Source organism: Cuculus canorus, chromosome 22 (assembly GCF_017976375.1).
Source record: "Cuculus canorus isolate bCucCan1 chromosome 22, bCucCan1.pri, whole genome shotgun sequence".
Classification (NCBI taxonomy): domain Eukaryota; kingdom Metazoa; phylum Chordata; class Aves; order Cuculiformes; family Cuculidae; genus Cuculus; species Cuculus canorus.
The window spans coordinates 3,949,216-3,967,249 of NC_071422.1; the positions used below are offsets into that span (position 1 = coordinate 3,949,216).

The 18,034-nt window shown below is 52.2% G+C and overlaps 1 protein-coding gene across 2 annotated transcripts in view; it reads right to left on the reverse strand.

The window, feature by feature from the left end:
* The window catches only part of ARID1A (AT-rich interaction domain 1A), a 61,934-nt gene extending 46,683 nt beyond the window's left edge, over positions 1-15,251 (reverse strand). For both annotated transcript variants that reach the window (XM_054086728.1, XM_054086727.1), the window contains exon 1: positions 14,171-15,251. In XM_054086728.1, the coding sequence (XP_053942703.1) occupies positions 14,171-15,238 (1,068 nt within the window). In that variant the 5' untranslated portion in view covers positions 15,239-15,251. The remainder of the gene's footprint in view (positions 1-14,170) is intronic.
* Positions 15,252-18,034: the final 2,783 nt, after the last annotated feature.

Here is an 18,034-nt window from a genome sequence, read left to right on the forward strand (position 1 = left end):
AGGATCTAACTCAGCAGCAAAGAAGTATGTCCAGCATGTCGCGGGAAGAGATTCTGCCCCTCTATCATGAGGCCTCACGTGGAGTCTTGTGTCCAGTTCTGGAATTCTTAGCATAAGAAGGATATAGAGCTGTCAGAACGGGTCCAGAGGAGGCTACAAAGATGATCAAAAGGACAGAGCACCGCCCATCCAAGGGCAGGCTGAGAAAGTTGGGGTTGTTCAGCCTGGAGAAGAGAAGGCTCCGAGGAGACCTTAGAGTGACCTTCCAGTACTTGAAAGGGGCTCCAGAAAAGCTGGGGAGGGACTGTTTACAATGGCTTGTATGATGGGATGAGGGGCAATGGGTATAAACTGGAGAGGGGCAGATTTAGACTGGACATAAGGAAGAACTTCTTCACCATAAGAGTGGTGAGGCCCTGGCCCAGGTTGCCCAGGGAAGCTGTGGCTGCCCCATCCCTGGAGGGGTTCAAGGCCAGACTGGATGGGTCTTGGGCAGCCTGAGCCAGTGGGAGGTGTCCCTACCCATGGCAGAGGGGTGGAACTGGATGATCTTCAAGGTCCCTTCCAACCCAAACTATTCTACGATTCTATGATTTAGATGAGATCTCAGGAAGAAACGTTTTCCTGTGGGGGTGGGGAGGCCCTGGCCCAGGGTGCCCAGAGCAGTGGTGGCTGCCCCATCCCTGGAAGGGTTCAAGGCTGAATTGCATGGGCTTTGATGTCCCTTCCAACCCAAACCACTCGATCGTCGCCAATAAGTTCAACTTACATTTAAGCACAACAACATGATTTCCTCCTCACCACATACACTATTTCCTCGCTCTCAGACCACAGCTCACCGTAGCAGCACACTGCTCAGCTAAGATTTCCACAGTGCCACTGTTGGCTCCTCCCAAAACCTAAGCAACACCAAGATGTAAAGAAAACTGCATCTCCGCTCCACGGGAGATGATCCCAAGAAACATGCAATAGTTGTAATGAAGTGGTGTTCCTTTTAAGATGGAAAGTAACTTCCTTCCTGAATATTAAATCAGGCTTTAAGTTTAGCCAACCTCCTACGTCTCCTCTAATGAACTGGAGGCAAGTCAACAAAAAGACGGGTAAGTGTCTCATTACAGCATTTTCGTTCCAGCCCTACTTACACACTGGAAGGAGCGAGCAAGCTCATGTTGTACCACAGAACGGGGCCCAGGCCAAGAGTAAGCCATAAAAAAAGCGAGAGGAGGAAGGGCTAGGATGGAAGAGCAGAATTATACTGTCACCACTACTTAAGTGATCTAATTTCCATCAGGAAGAGAGGAGCTGTTCCAGATTGCTGGCAAGACACAAAATATTCGCACTAAGCACTCCAGAAGCCCAGTAAACACATTGAGACGACTGCGACCTGTGGCAAACTCCAGACAAGCAGCTAATTCCCCATAACCCCCACTTCCTTTAAAACAAGCTATGCTGATCTCACAGACAGATGTCTTTTGTTACCGAACAAGGTGGACCTCTTCCAAAACTTGAGGCCTGAAGGAAGACCCAATGCAACAGGGTCACTGGAGTTTACTTTCCAGAACAAAGTTAGTTTTATCAATTCATTAAAAGCTCTTTCTGCACAGAAATGCCACGAGTCCTGGTGCATGATCAGGAGTTAAGGCATCTCCAGCACAATCTCCTGGCTTTCCAAAACCCATTCCTTTCTATCTCTTTATCCATGAAATGCAGCATTGCAGGTTTCTACCCACTCGTGTCTGTCTGAAAGCTCAAGTCTGTATTTGAATATCTCATCGCTTTGCAAATTTGTCTCATTTTACACCAGAATAAACGGTAGCTGAACAGACTCAACCAGACAAACAAATCCCCATGACCTCTTACCACGCTGGGGTGGTAGAGGCACACCCCAGAGACACCTCTGGATCAGGACAGGGCTCCAGTGATTCAGCTCCACAGCACACTAAGATGGAGGAGGACGCAGTTACGCTCATGGAAAGAAGAGGTATGGCTGTTGGAGGCTACCTCGTCTGAGCAGGCAGAGCTCCACCTCGCCCGGAGCGGCCGCCTGCTTTAGTAAGAGCTGCGTGTCAGGGCCTGCAGTTTCCACCAGCCGCGTTACAGAATCGAGCAGGCTCTCCCTTGCTTTTGCAGAACAAATGAATTGATTTAAAAGCATGTATAATGCATGCTAGAGGAAGATCAAGATAATCCAAGAAAGCCGAGTTTTGGAACGATCTGTGGAAGAGACAGGCAATCCACGTTTAAGTCAGTCTGAAGCCCTGTGGTCCATCACTTCCCAGGCCCTGGATTCAAGCTCAGGATCTGGCAGTGGACATCACCTCTCTGCAATGGGGTAGCACAGCTCAGCCCAACACCACACCCTTACTGCAGCCAGGAGCGCAGGGTGATGACTATGGCAAGAGCATCTCCAGCAGACCTCAGCTACAGCGCAGGAGCTGATCTTCATGGCACATTTTGTACGTCACTGGGGTCAGCCCTGGTGTCACCTCATTAGGAAGCAGCTTATTCCACTCTAAACCCTGTCCAGCCTTTCTCACCCCCACCACATTCCATTCCATAGGAGGGATCCGACAGGATACAAGGGAAAGCTTTGTTTTGCTAATAAGAACAAGAAACATTATTTCCCTTCTCCTTACAGCAGCTGACAAATTCGGATGCTATTTTTGTGGATTTTATTGAGCCTTCTCTTATTTTAGCCTTAAAATTCAGCCGTCAAGACTCCGCTTCAGTCCCATGCAACCAAAAATATTTAAAACTGCAGTAATGACAAGTTACCATCTGCATTCACCAAGGATGCGCTCGGGAACTTCGCAGCGAGCAACAAACCATCTCCAGTATTTATACCCAACGGATCTATTTGCATCCAGAAAGCAGAGCCGCTGTCGTGCCTGTGCCAGTAAGAGGCCGGGGGAGATGAGAAGACTACGTAGGCAAGAAACTGGAAGCTGCAGCCAAGCCAGCTCCCAGACAGCAGTGAAGATGCACTATCAGAGCCTTCACCAAGCCAACGGTGTCGAGATTCAGGTTCATTACACTTGGCAAGCCTGACACAAATCCCAGCCTCACAATGCACAAGGTTACTGTTATTTAAAAATAATGATTAAAAGAATAAGAAGGGCTGATAAGGAAAATGGTGAAAAGCTTTTTAGCAGGGCCTGTAGCAACACGGCAAGGGATCACAGTTTTAAAAGAAAAGAAGAGAAGTTTAGACTAGATCTTAGGAAGAACTTTTTCATGCTGAGGGTGGGGAGGCCCTGGCGGTTGCCCCATCCCTGGAGGGGTTCAAGGCCAGGTTGGATGGGGCTTGGAGCCCCTGATCCAGAGGGAGGTGGCCCTGCCAAGAGCAGGGTGTGGAACTGGATGATCTGTAGAGGTCCCTTCCAACCCAAACCAGTCTATGACTTTATAATAATAAACCCACCAGCCCTCAGTGTGGTTTTTGAGGTCTGGGTCCACAACCCCACACTTGCTTCTGTCTTTGGGCTTTTATTCCATCTATGCACAAAAAAAATCCATCTTTCTGTCCAGTAAATTGAACAACATGGGGAGTTGCTTAGCAAGTTGCAAGCAGTGTGTGCCGGCAGCTGGTGAGAAGATAGAGAAATCCTTAACTGTGCCAATGCCATGGGGGGAGGAGGAACAGCCAACACTGCAAAGGCTTCACTGGTTTCAGGAACAGGTATAACAAGAAACTGTAAGACAACTCATAAGAGAAAAGGAAGATGAGACATGACTGCACCCTGACAGCAGCGACAACTCTGAACAGTTTACTGCCATTTACAGAGCGATTGGGTTTAAAGCGAACCTTAACACGTGCTCACTGTTGGCTGTTGCCTTGACACAGTGCACTTTGAGCACACTCTGCATCCATCATTAAAGCCGTCAAATCTGCACTCTAAAGCGCAGCAGCAAATCATACCGTGATCTCCTGATATAATGCACCTAATGAGTTATCCGTGAACGTGCGGACAACAGGTACAGCACCTTGCTCCAGAGAAGGAAGGTGATGGTGAAGGGCCAAAACACGAAACCTGAAAGCTGGGAAATATCATAGAACACGAATCACTTCATCTGATTTTAATTCCCGACACCAAATCAGCATAGAGCTTTTCAAAGGAAATCTTGTCCTCGATTGCAAGGGAATGAATCATAATTAAGACAGAAACAAGCTTTTGCAATGTTGTTGGGCGCTGTGAACCCAACCGGAAGGCCAGAGACGGCGCTTTAGAAATATCCCTCAACTAGAGGCAGGTGGGATAATTTGGGATAGGTCTCTCTGCACATCCAAAAGCAGAGAGCAGACAGCCAGACATTTTGCTTCTCCTCCAGAGCATGAGCTGGGTAAGGGTGCTTTTTATCCCATTTCTCATCCACACTCAGGACACTCCTCACCTGAAAGCCTCTTCCCCATCAACGCGCCCTCTTCCAGGGCAGCTGCATTCTACCCACAAGCAGCCAAACCCAGCATTTCCAACACAAAGAGTTTTCATAAACCCAAAGAAAACTCTTCCAGGTGTAAATCCATCTCCAGAGAGAACGCACAATCCCATAGTGATAACACGGACCTCAATTTTGAGAGATATGGCTCTGAGCACCCACTCTGAATACCTCCCATGCACTCAGCTGCTGGATGCAGAGGCAAAGAGAGGCTTCCAAGACATGGAGAACCTCGCTGGTCCATAACAATAAACCGAAAGGTGAGGAGAGACTTCGATGCTTAAATGCTTCCTACCCCAACACAGTCCAGTTAATCAATTAACAGTTGGAGTTCATGATTCATGATCTTTGAGGTCTTTCCAACCTTAATGATTTTGTAGCCCAACACAACCTAAAAAAAAAACCAACAAAAAAAGAATGTTCCAATCTGTCACACCCAACAGCTGCCCTGAATCCTTTCCAGGTGATCTAAACCACTACAATTGCCACAAGCGTCCCATGCAACAGTAAGCAAATGAATCTGGGGGTTTTAAACAAAAAATACCCCCCTCACCCACCCCAGCACACAGGGCAAGACTCCAGAACTCTCAGACCACCAACAGCACACGCAGTCACAGCACAAGAAATGGAGTTTCTGAGAACACAAGATCACACTCAAACTGGTCTGGAACAGGAAATCTTTTCCGTTATCAGCAATGCCAACCACAAAGTCAGAGATATTTCACCTAAAGGAAAAAAAATATCAATTTTTAATCAATTCCAGCATTTCCACCATTTCATCAATGCATCTTCTACACAGAGGTGAGAACTCCTCCAACCATTTCACAAGGAATGAGGCTGAGGGAAGACCACCTCCAGCCTGGCACCGGTTTAATTATTTACATACAGTTAATGAATATCGGATTCTCCTCCTAAACCTGCACAGGGTGCATAGTCCTCCCATCACTTGGACTTTAAATCTATCACCAGACTGCGAAGTATGAAACTCCAAACAAGCCTACTGGAAGGATTCCACGCAGAGTGAGCTTGGGCAGCTGCGGGACTCTGGTAGAATTCTGGGTGGCAAAGCAGGACAATCGACAATTTAACTGGCAAGTTTCTCCTGAAGAACCAGTGGACGGGCAGAAAGGAACCCATCTAAAAGCAGTCACCGCACACTTCTGCCCCTGCTCTCCATACCCAGGGAGACCAACAATAAGCATGGACAGAGATGAAGGCAGCTCCATGGCATTGGTCAACCAAGGCAGCTACGTCACATTGGTTGCTGCCTGCCTCATTCTCCACTACAACTGATCCTGCCCTGCAGCAGGACCTTTCGAATCCGGATCCAGCCCTCTGCTCAACAGGAAAAATAGTCATCCTCAAAGGCAACACAGGCAGTGGAGGAACAGCAGGGATTCTGCAGGCAGCACAGACCACGCTGCACGTTCTCCTCACCAAAATGTTCAAATTCAGTACCACAAACCCAAACCAGAATGGCCATTTCCAGAGCAGGTCCTCTGCCCTCATCTGCGCTGGTGCTTCTTCAAACACAGGAACGCTGCCGAAACCACCACTCTGGACACCAATAGCATCAAACTACAAACCCACTGACAATCGGAGTCAGCCGTGTCACACACTGGGCTGAGCGTATCCAGATCTTGGCCCTGGCCTGGGCAGGCGCCCGGAGATGCAGCCGCAGCTGTATCCCAAGCACAGGATTTAAAGCATTCCTGTTCAGTTATTCACAGGCAGGATGCCAGGACAGAGCTGACATCAGAGGGGAAATGGTAATTTTCAGTGTTTCTCTCAGTCAAACCTGAATGAAATTTCACCAGTGAGAGGAGGGGGAAACTACTTGTTCAACCCAGTCGTTTCTTCCTGAGGGGGAATTCCAGAGTCCTTCAAACTCCACGAATTTCCCTGTGAGAAGAGGCGCAGGATCTCTCAGAATGCAAAACCACGGCTACATCAGCCCACGGTCTGGCACCGGTGACGACCAAAACGCTCTCTCCTCTCAGCCACAGCTCAGCTATCACCATCACATCCCACCAAAACCAGTGTTCTCCAGTCCCTGCTGGTTCACCACAGGGCTACATGCACCCACAAACCACCAGCACGAGCAGAGCAGACACTGCCTGCACCAGGGTCCTTCCAGCATCTCTAAGAACGCTTTCCCATACAGAACTTGTAGCTTCCTGGGATAGTTTGGGCACAATATTACTTATCCAGGAGGAAAAGAAGTTACTCAAGTTGAATAAGAGTGGAAAAAAAAAGAACAGAAAGTTAGTTGTCCTAGAAACGGTTTTAATTCCTACAGCTAATTCAGAGAAATGACACACTGGTTATCACACGATCGCCAATAACTAACACAGCAGTAGTTATTTCAGAGTTATTTATACAAACTAATTTTTCATGGGAACATCATAGGAATTAACACACATCTCCGTCTCCACCCTCTCATCAAGAAATGTCTTCACTATGTGTACAGAATGACCTGATCCCCTTTACTTTTGGGGGAAAGAAAAAAGGAGTAGAAGTGGGTAGAAGCAAGTAAAGAACTTGATTAAAAATCATATTCTGGCTACAGCTATTTTACTCTGAACATTTAAAACAAAAAAATTACATGCTGAGAAATCCTGCAGTAGTTTTTAAATCAAGTTTACCTACCATTACTGAGCATCCTCTCCATTTCCCTACAGAAAACTCGTGTCTACGTTGTGTAAATACTTACTGAGCTGCCCCTTAGACTCAGATATGCTCCGGAAAGAACACGGCAGCAAACCTGGAAACGCTCTTCTCATTGGACTCCAAATCCCCCCAAAATGCTCAAGTTGCCCAACTGAACTGCTGAGTTACAACATTGGGAGCGCAGGTGCACAGTACGAACCGGGAACCCCTCCCTCATCCATATGTAACACACATCATCATCATCTGATTAAAGCACTACAGGAATATGCACATGAGCTCAGTCCGGAGAGAAGCAGCTCCTCCTGTTCCAGCCCGGCTGCTTTTGCCCAATGAGCCTCCGAGGCCCGAGTGCTGCTGCTCTGAGCGCAGAACTCCATTAAAAGGGTCTTAACAAGATACCCAGTTAAAACCAAATACCCTGGAGGAGAGATGGTCTTGTGCTTAAAGCACGGGATGAGACCCAGAAGACCTCCATTCCACTCTCTGCCCCGTACCACACCTAGTGCCTCACCTTGGCAAGTTCCCACATCGGAATCTCAGCAGCTTCCACTGAAAAACAGTCGGTGTAGGAACTTCAGACCCCACATTCCTCCTTTACGTACCAGGGCAAAACAAGAGTTTGCCTGAATCCTGGCTTCTACAGAATTCCAGCCTTGAGAACAAGCATACGTTCAATACAGCAGAGATGACATTACATTTATGATTGGAATTTCACTGGAATCAATATATAACCTCGGCATGTTCTTCCCAAGCCCATGGAAACCACCCATGGTCTCTTCATGCAACCAACTCCTCTGCTTTCCCAGCCACTAAAACGAGAAGCAAAAACGAATCAGCTCCTCCCATGTCATCCAGGAGCAGGTGGAGAGCAGGGACCCAGACAGAAACCACGTCAGTTTTGGTCCAGCGTGCCAAGAAAAACAGCTTTTTTCCTCCAATCCCTCCTGTCATTCACTCCTTGTTGGAGATTTACAGCTTTGGCTACAGACTTCCAGTATAGTTTTACCACCGCATATGCGTAACCTCCAGATAAATTCAAGGCTGAACTTCCTGAAACCAGCACACGACAATCAAAAAAACCCAAAACTTTTGCACGACTTCACCTCAAAACTGGTTTTCTTTCCCAGGAATAATATTTCCCTTATTTTCTCCACCAGAACAAAAGCGAAGATAGTATTTTGCACTCTCATTTTAAGGACCCTTCCAGAAGGCAAAGCAAGGAGCTGGAACAACACCACCAAATACTGACGAGCTTATCTTTTTCATTCACACACCCCCCCACGACGCTTGCTGCCTTCGGTTTCAGCTTCGCTACCGCTGCTACTCGAGAGTTTCAAACATTCTTGGCAGGAACTGGGCAGCGGCACGCTGATGAGCTACTCCTCAGAGCAATCTATCACACAGGAGTTGCCATTCAAAACCAAAATCAAACCGACTAGACAAAGAAGTTCAAATACACAAGAGTAAAAACCGGAAAGGGCATCTTTCTCCTCTAATATTTTAATTACTGAGATGACAGGTTCAGATTCATAGGGTAAAAAACTGGATTTCCAAGTCGGTGGTGTTCCTTTGAAAAGAGTAGGAGGAAAAATGGTGGAAAAGCACTGTAAGATGTAGGAGATAAAACACCTGCGTTATTTAGCCTAATTTTAGGCATTAGTTTCTCATGGAAGGAAAGCCACTGGCTTTTTTAACATGGGCCTCATGTAAGAGCCTCCACAGGGTCTTGCGCAACACTTCTGTACTGAGGTGTTCATGGACAGTGCTCTCAAATGGGACTATGGAAAAAACCCAAAGTATTATGAACATACCACACTTAGCAGAACAGTAAGACACAGCTACATGACAGAATATTGCCTCTCCTACTTCCCCTCACCCCAGTTTCCAGTATTATTTAAGAATAGGGAAGAGGATGTGCCCATTTGCTGAGCAGGCGCTTCTGGAAACAGAAGTTGTAGCAGGTAAAAAGGACTGTTTTAAGAAACCACTGAGTATTTCAGCCAAGAAAAGAAAAGGCAAAAAGTCAAACATACAGCATTTCAGAAATCGCATTGCTGTCTTGCAACCAACAATGTGATTACAAGAAGGACCATGCGCAAACCCTCCCTCAGCTGGGAAAACAAATGATGACTGACAGCAACGCATTTACACTTAGTAAAAGGCAGGTGGGAAGCCTGGAGAACTGAAAGCTGAAAGAGGGAAAATTGAGATGGGATCTTATGAAGACAAATGTTTTCCTGTGAGTGTGGGGAGGCCTTGGCCCAGGTTGCCCCAAGAAGTGGTGGCTGCCCCATCCCTGGAGGGGTTCGAAGCCAGTTTGGATGGGGCTTGGAGCAACTGGATCCAGTGGGAGGTGTTCCTGCCCATGGCAAGGGGTGGAATTGGATGGGCTTCGAGGTCCCTTTCAACCCAAACCAGTCCATGACTATGCACCCCATTTCACAGAGGAAAACTGCACTACACAACAATCCAGTGGATTGTCCCAATGAACTGGTGGTGACAAAGGCAGGGAAAAGTGAGATCCAGTTGAGAGTTAGAACTGAGGTTCGCCGTCCTGTATCTTACATGCATCCTGCCAGGGAACATCGGTCACCTCCAAATCAAGCATCAGGAAGTCAGTATTTCAGAAAACAGGAGATTGTAACAAAAACAAGCAACCCCCAGTTCACTTCCAACTAGCACTGCCTATTCGAAAAGGTAAAAACCTTTAGTGTCCACACTGGGATTTACCAGATCTTGACAAAAGAATTAAACCAAACACAATTTTCTTGCTTTTTCTAAAACAGAGAAGGTCCAAAATCACTCACTCGGCGCAGGCCCTACCCCAGAAAAACATGTCCCACTCTCCTTTTCCCTTGGGAAGACACTGTGCACAACACCTCGCATGCAACCCAACGCTCCTAACATTACGATGCTAAGCAAGGAAAAACCTGGTGATACAAACCAACAGGAGCCAGGTCTCAATTTCTGATTCCAAGATATCACAGCTCATTGGCAGCACGGAGCCATTCGGTGCCAATTCAGTTTAAAAAAAACCACACATTTTCACCAACATTTTTCATGCCTCACTTGCAGCTAAAGTTGAGATCTAAGTCAACAAAAAATAGCTATTGTATGGCAACAGGCCCAAAAGCAGCTTTTTTTATTAGCATATGATTTTTAAATTGCATTTCCTGAACTTACACTGAAGGCCCAGAGATGCCCGTGCACTCACGAGGAGGTTATCCAAGACGGCAGTGTTTAATGCGATCCAAAGGCATCTCCCATTACAGGAGATGTAGGGAAAGCACATACCAGGTGAAATGCCCATCCATTAAAGGGACGGAAGTCCTTTCTCTTAAGCAGCTTCCCTTAAGTCCCAGGACACTGGGAAAGCCAGCATATCATTCAGGTGAAGGAGGTGGAAACAAACCCACAACAGAGGTGGAAAAACTGAAAACATAAGATCCCTCGCCTGGTTCTCACAAGTCATTCCTGGAGAAAACCACAGATTTCCCATCCCACAAGCTGTAGAAGAGCTCTTCGGATCTCTTCCTCCTACTCCACATTTCCCAGCTATGAAAGTCATCAGAAAAAAAAATGCCAAGTTGTCTCTGGCAGTGGAGGCTCACCTGCCTCCACGCTCCCGAGACCAGCCAGAGCAAACCTCTGCACAGGGACCACACTCTCGGTTTATCGCCCAAAACATTCTACCCAAACAATTCCCAGAGACTACTTCGCCTTTCCAAATGAGCACTGGGATGAAACTATGGCATCATCCATTAACCACAAAAAGCACAAAGAATTAAAGGCACTTTCCTGTACAGTCCCATTCCCAAAACCTCACAATTTACTATCCCAAAGATTCCTGACGGGAGGAACCCCGCGCTCTTCCCACATCATCTTCTCCAAGCCTGCACCAGGAGATGCTTCTCCTGCCAGTGTTTGGTCAGATGGATTACATTCCCCTCTCCAATTACACTCTCCTCGGCTCTCCCAGAGTTTCTCAGAAGTTGGGTGTAAAGTACCCACTCTCTTCACCACTGCACAAGACAAAGAAGAAACACAAAGCTTTAAATTCATCCAATCTAGGGAATTTAGCAGAGTACACAGTGAAAGGAGGCTGTTAATTTAGGACTGGAGTGTTATTATTAATCAACCATTTCTGGTGGGCAGCACAGATGACATGGTGAAGCTTTTTTCATGTCTGTTCTTTCCTTTTTTTCCAGCAGGAAAAAAAGTGAACTGTCGGTTTGAGCCAAATAATCCTTGGCACAAAAAGGATTTGGGGGGGGAATTGTTTGGTTTCTGGGGTGGGGAGGTTGATTGTTCAACTTTTTAGGTAGTCCAAATAGTGTATGTAAAGTTCAACTAGCTCTCAGAACAGCTATTCATTAATAATTCCAGTTTATGGGACAAGTTACTCAGATATCATTAATACCCCATATATCAGCAGCTCGTGGAATCAAGGCAAATTCACTTTCCAAGACAAAATAACCACCTTTTACAAATTCCCATCAGAACACCGACAAAGATACACTTTTGTCAGATATGCTGTAATAAAATATCTGAAAAAAGTTCAACCTGACACCGTATTTTAGCACAGATTTTATTTAAACTCCAATTTTTCAGGATACAAAAAAATCTCTCCAAGTAAACACCCTGACATCTGCCTGAACGTTCTGCAGGTAAACACAAACATCTGCCTGCGGAGAGAAATCTTCGCTGGTGATAATCGAACACTCGCTACCAGTCACCGCTGGACACTTTGAATGACCACGGCTGAGATAATATCCGCTCTCCAAGAATACACTATTTCAATTTGACAGAAAAGACAATTAAGTAGTTCAAGACGCTGAAGGAGACATTGGCTTCGGTAATCAAGGAACAAAAATGAAGCAGCTTTCAGATCGACACAAGTACTGAGCCAAGAAGGGAAACTCCGGAGGCTGCGTGTCACACTATGCGGCATCAAATGTCTCCCACCCAGGGCCTGAAGTTAGAGCAAAGTACACACAGTGAAAAGGGAAGTCTGTCCGTCCCACGCGAGGGCTCAGAGATGCACGCCTAAACACAAAGTAACCTGGGTTTGATGAAAGTTTCCAGATTGGATCCCAGTACCTCTGCTTCCAATATCTAAAATGTCTGATATGTGTGCTGTACTGCTTTCTCCTCTGCAGCCGCATTTCCAAGCAGGCAATGCTACACGCAACCATAAACGTATTTCTCAGGCCCTGTTTGTCCCATTTGCCCTCCTTCAAAAGGTGAAGGGTGCTGACACCGCAGAGCCTGACCCCAACCAACATCCCATCGTCTGTAACACATCCCTTTATTCTCAGGGGATAGAGATGCTACCAGTGCTTACTCAAAGTACATCAAAACGTGCCCCGAGACACGCAGCCAGAGGCCCAGGCCTGTCCTAAGTTAAAGCTCCATTGAATGGAAATGGATAATTGACCATTTTTGGTGTTTCGGTCCCAACTTTGGGTTTGGTTGTTTGGTTTTCCTCCTTCTTTATGCTGTAACACCCCCCAGAGTCCCCCACATTCGCCATCTCATAAAGAATCCAAACAGCCCTAGTCTTGAAAAGGCCCAAACTTAGCCAGGAACAAACGCATCCTCAGATCCATCAAAGAAATCATTTATACCAAAGGGAAAGTCACATAACCAAAATAAACAGCAAGCCCATTGTGCAGTGCAGCCCTGCCACTGTTCCGACAACACAGACTCTATTCCAGGCTGGATAAAACCATCGCAAGCAAAATAAACCCAAGGTACAAATAAAATGCCATCGCCTCGGCTTTTGTTCGGGGCACAATGCTGGCTGTCCAGGGTTCCCAACCGCCTCAAGGTCACGGTTGGTTCCGAGGATGGAGAGGAGGAGGATGAGGAAGGCAGCGACCGTGCTGCCCGTGGGTCCAGGGCTGGCGGAGAAGCGGAGCATGGAAGTTTATGAGCTCATCAGGATGGTTGTGCCATTACATCAGAGGCAATTATAAATGGCCAAGAGCAGGCGAGGGGAGCCAATCAGATCACAGATAGGATGTCAACCTAAGACCAACTGTCTCCTGGCTTTGACAGAAGGATTTTTACCTCCATAATTCAAATCCCAAACCAAAGCCATCCGCGCTCACTGCTCCCACCACCCAGCCGCTCTCCCAGCTGCACGCCCCAATCCCAGCGCCAAGATGACCCCAAACCATGTCCGACAGACCCCGGAGGGACCCCAACCAGGGGTGCAGGACCCCCACTCCTCCTCCTCCTCTTTCCTGGGGGGGAGACAGGGCCATGGCGGCCCTGGGGCCACCCGTTGACCGCTGCCCCCCTCCCAGTCACCCTTCGCTGAGGTTTCAGGCTTGCAACCCCCTTCATCCTTTCAGCATGGGGGGCTCAGACCTGCCCTCCCCCCGTGCACTGGAGCCCCCCACCCTCCTCGCACCAGAGGCTCAGACCTGCAACCCCCCATGCACTGAAGCCCCCCCCCCCCCCCCCACTTGAGGCTCCAACCCGAACCCCCTCATCCCACCTTTTCCACACACGGGGGGCTCAAACCTGCACACACACTCCTCCCTTGCACGGGAGCTCAAGCTTGAAACTACCCCCCCCGCACCTCGAGCTGAAGATTGCAAATCCCACCCCCCCCCCCCCCTTCGAGGTCAAACTTGCAATCCCCGCCATGAGCTCAAGCTTTCAGCCACCCCCCAAGCTCAAGCTTACAAACCCTCCCATGGGCTCAAGCTTTCACCACTCCCCGAGCTCAAGCTCGCAAACCCCTCCACAGGCTCAAGCCTACAACCACCCCCCCTGCACCTCCAGCTCAAGCTTGCAACCCCCCCTCGCTCCCCGGAGCCCCCCAGCCGCCCCTCACCGGGGTCTCAGCCCCGCTCCCCCCCCGCCCCATGAGCCCCCTTCGAGGTGGGGAAGCCCGTCACGCGCTCGCCCCGCACAAAGGCGCCGCAAAGGGAGGGAGGAAGGGAAGGCGTCGAGGCAGCCATTTTAGAGAGCGAGCAGGCCCAGACAATGGCAGCTCTCCCCGCCGTGCAGGGGGGGTTCCCCGGCCGCGTGTCCCCCCCCTCCCCGGTACCTGCTGGCTCCGGGCGAGGCTCTGTCCGCTGCCGCCGGGGCTGACGGGCGCGTGGTGGCTCCGCGGCGGCGCCCAGCCCTGGCTGCCGCCCCCGCCGTACTGCGAGACCATCTCGGCGGCCGCCGGGCCCTTGGCGGCGCCTCCTGCCCCGTCCTGCTGCCCGCCGCTATAGTCGCCCCCGGGGTACCCTTGGTAGCCACGGGCGGAGCTGGGGGAGGTGAGGAGCTGGTTGAGGGTAGGGGTGGCGGTGGGCTGCGGGGTGGCTCCCCCTCCTCCTCCGGAGGGTCCCATCCCCCCGAAGCGCTGCTGCTGCTGCTGTTGGAAAGCGGTAGCGACCGGGGACTTGGCGGTGGCGACCGGAGCGGAGCCCCGGGGGGAGCTCAGGGCGTAGGCTTGGTGGGAAGAAGGAGGAGGAGGAGGAGGAGGCGGGTAGGAAGCGGCGCTGCGCCCGACGGCGGCGGCGTAGTAAGAGTTGTACTGGTGGTTGGAAGAAGAAGAAGAAGAAGAAGAGGAGGAAGAAGAGGAGGAGAAGCCGTGCTCGTGCGAGTTCTGCGGTGGAGGGGGCGGCGGGTAGGGCTGCTCCAGGCCCCCGCTCTGCAGCGCTGCCATGCCAGGGCTTTGTTGTCCGCCATGTTGGGGGAACGCAGCCTGCGCGCCGCGGCCGAACGCGGCCCCGAACCCGTAGGCGGGCGGCGGGGGCAGCGCGGCCGCGGGCAGCGCGGGGGGAGGCGGCTGCGACGCCCCCGCCCCGTCGCTGCCGCCGCCGCCGCCACCCCCGGGCGGCTCCGGGAGGGCATTGTTCAGGGTGGCGGCGCCGGGCCTGGCGCCCGCGTTGCCGTTCGAGTTCTTCAGGTCGGGTTCGCCCCCTCCGTTGCTTTCCGAACCGTCCTGAAGCTCTTGTTTCCCCGCCGTCTCTTCGCTTTCCGAACGCTTCTCCGACGCTTCGCCCCCCGCCTCCTCCGGGGGACAATCCCGCTGCTGCTGCTGCTGCGCCTCCGCTTTCTTCAGCTCGGATGGAGCCGGGGCGCCCAGGCTGCTGGCGGCGGCGGGGGCGACCTGAGCTGCCATCGTCCACCCCCCCTCCCCGCCCAGCCGCCCCCCCCGGCCCCGGACCGGCGCCCCCCCCACCGCCCTCCCCGCCCCGAGCGCCGCTCCCCTCCCTGCCTGGCCGGGCCGAGGCCGCGCTGCTCTGCTGCTCCCCGCTCAGGCGGCGGCGGGCTCTTCAGGGCAGCGGGGGCTCATTCCCCCCCGGGCTCGGGGCTGGCGAGGCGGGGAGGGCTCGGCTGGGCTGGGCTTCCCGGGGCCGGGCCCCGCTGTACCTCCTCGGTTGCAGCCGGCGGAGAAAGGGGAGGAGGAGGAGGGAAGGGGGGGGGGGGGAGGAGGAGGAAAAAGGGGGGTCGGGGGGGACCCGGGACGGGGGCTCCCGGTGCGGGAAGAGGCGGGAGGGAGGGAAGGGAAGGGGGGAACGCGGCGGGCGGGCGGGCGCCGTCCCCGGGCTGGGCGAGCGGCGCGGCGGCTCCCGACTCCGTAGCGCCGAGCGGGGCTCAGGCCGACACGAGGCTCAGCTCTGCCATTTTACCCAGCGCCGCGGCCGCCTGGCAAACCCGGAGCGGAGCTGCGCGGGGCCGGACCGGAGCCTGTTTGCTCCCCACACTTCTCCCCCCACCACCACCCCCCCCCCCGCTCCACCACCACTTCCATTCCACTCCACCCCACCCCACCCCCCCCGCACAAAGGAGGAGCGGGGCCGGCCCCGGCCGCTGGCGGCGCGGCGAGGAGCGGGCGCTGCCGCTCGCAAAACCCGCGCCGGATCCGCCGAGCCGGGACCGGAGTGCGCGGCGGGGAGTGTGTGTGGGGGGAAAGAACTGGAGCGGACTGGAAGGGGGCAAAGGGATGGGGACTGGGACACGAGGGGGGGACTGGAGCGGATGGGGAGGCAAAGGGATGGGGATGGGACATGGAGGGGGGGAAACTGGAGCGGATTGGGAGGGGGCAAAGGGATGGGGATGGGACGCAGGGGGGGAACTGGAGCGATTTGGGGGGGCAAAGGGATGAGGATGGGGCACTGGGGGGGGGGAGATGATGGGGGGGGCTGCAGCTCTGGAAGCGGTGTGCGGCGGGGGGGGGCGGGTTTAGGGTTTGTGTGTGAACCGGACCGGATTGAGGCTAGGAACTGGAGCGGATTGGGAGGGGCAAAGGGATTTGGGGGGGGGGGGGGAAGCGGAGAGGGACGGGGGTGCAGTGAGTGAGGGGGGTGTGAACCGGAGCAGATTGGGGCTGAGAACTGGAGCGGATCGGGGGGGGGGGGGGCAGATTGGAGGGGCAAAACCAGAATGAAGTGAAGGGGGCGAACTGGAGCAGACAGGGACTGGGAACTGGAGCAGAGTGAACCCGAGTGGACAGGAGTGGGAAGTGGAGCAGATTTGGGGGGGGGGGGCAGCAACCGGGGGTTGGGAACCGGAGCGGATGGTGGCTGGGAATGGGAGTGGGGCAGGAGGCTGCGGCCCAGGGGGTGAGGGGGGACACACACGGACAAGACTGGGGAAACTGGAGTGAATTGGGGGGGGTTGCAGCAAGCTGGAGTTGGGATCTGGATCAGAGCGGGGGGGGGGGCATTGGCATGGACTGGGAAGCTGGAGTGCATTGAGGTGGGGGGCTGGGAACGGGAGCAGCTTGGGGGGCAGAGGGAAGCATCCTGCGTCTGGGGAGGCAGTGGTTTGGGGGTGCAAAGCGGAGCTGGGAACCGGAGCAGATGGGGGGATGGCAGCGTCCCGGGGGTGGGAAGCAGGCAGACAGCAGGGGGAGCCGGTGGCTCTGGGGCAGAGGGGCAGCGTCCCGGCCTCCCTTACCTCACCAGGGCACTTCCAGGGCCACCAGGTGATGTCTTCCAGCGGGAACCCTCCAGTTGGCAGCCACTGGGTCAGGGAGAGGGGCAGTGGGTTAACCAAGAGCCTCTTCTTTGTCCCTAGAAATTCCATTTAGAATTAAGCTTCGCAAACTCTTAGCGGTTGTCATTTCCTCTCCCGCTGGTTGTGTCCCTCTGGAAAAGGCATTGGCGGCGCGCCAGAACTACAACTGCACACACGGACATCCAAGAAAGTCCGGTCCCGCTCCTGGCAAAGAGGGTGGCAACGGGCACGGAACCAGGAGCTCCCTCTGGGCTGGATGAGGAGGACCAAAACCACCCAAACGTGTCCAGACACAAGACGTTGAGCAACGGGATGGGATGCTCCGGCGATCCCAAAGGGTTACACAGTGCCAAAGCCCCCCCCCGGCTGTCAAACAGTGGCCTGGGAATTGGGACATGCTCTTCTGCAACCATTTCAGACCTGGTTTCCCACCTCTTCCATCCCTACAGCCCTTCCAAAAGTAGGAAGAAGGAGGAGAGAAATGCACCTGGACCTCTGTCCCAGTCACAGCCTGTCCTGCACCGGTGGGTTCTGGAGCTGAATGGTTTATTTCAAGTGGTTTCCTGCCTATGGCACAGGGGTTGGAACTGGATGGTCTTTAAGGTCCTTTCCAACCCAATCTGCTCTATGATTCTGTGGGTGTGGGCCTGCAGCGGAGCATGGGGGACACAAAAAGATGAGTTATCCGGCTTATAAAAACCAATTCTAATTGGTTTTTCCAACCCAAATCCAATTAGGACTGGTAAAAATGGCAGTGGTACAGTTTCGATCACGGCCTGGTGCCTGAATCCGGACAGCCAAGGGTTTGGGTGTGGAAATGGAATATGGAAATGTTTGGAAAAGGAAAGTTTTAAGTAAATACAACTTGAAGGAGAGAGAGAAACCATCAGCCAGCCATGGGTGGAAACTCCAAAGATGCTTCTGAGGTCCAGGCTGCTCTTTTAGAACATCACCT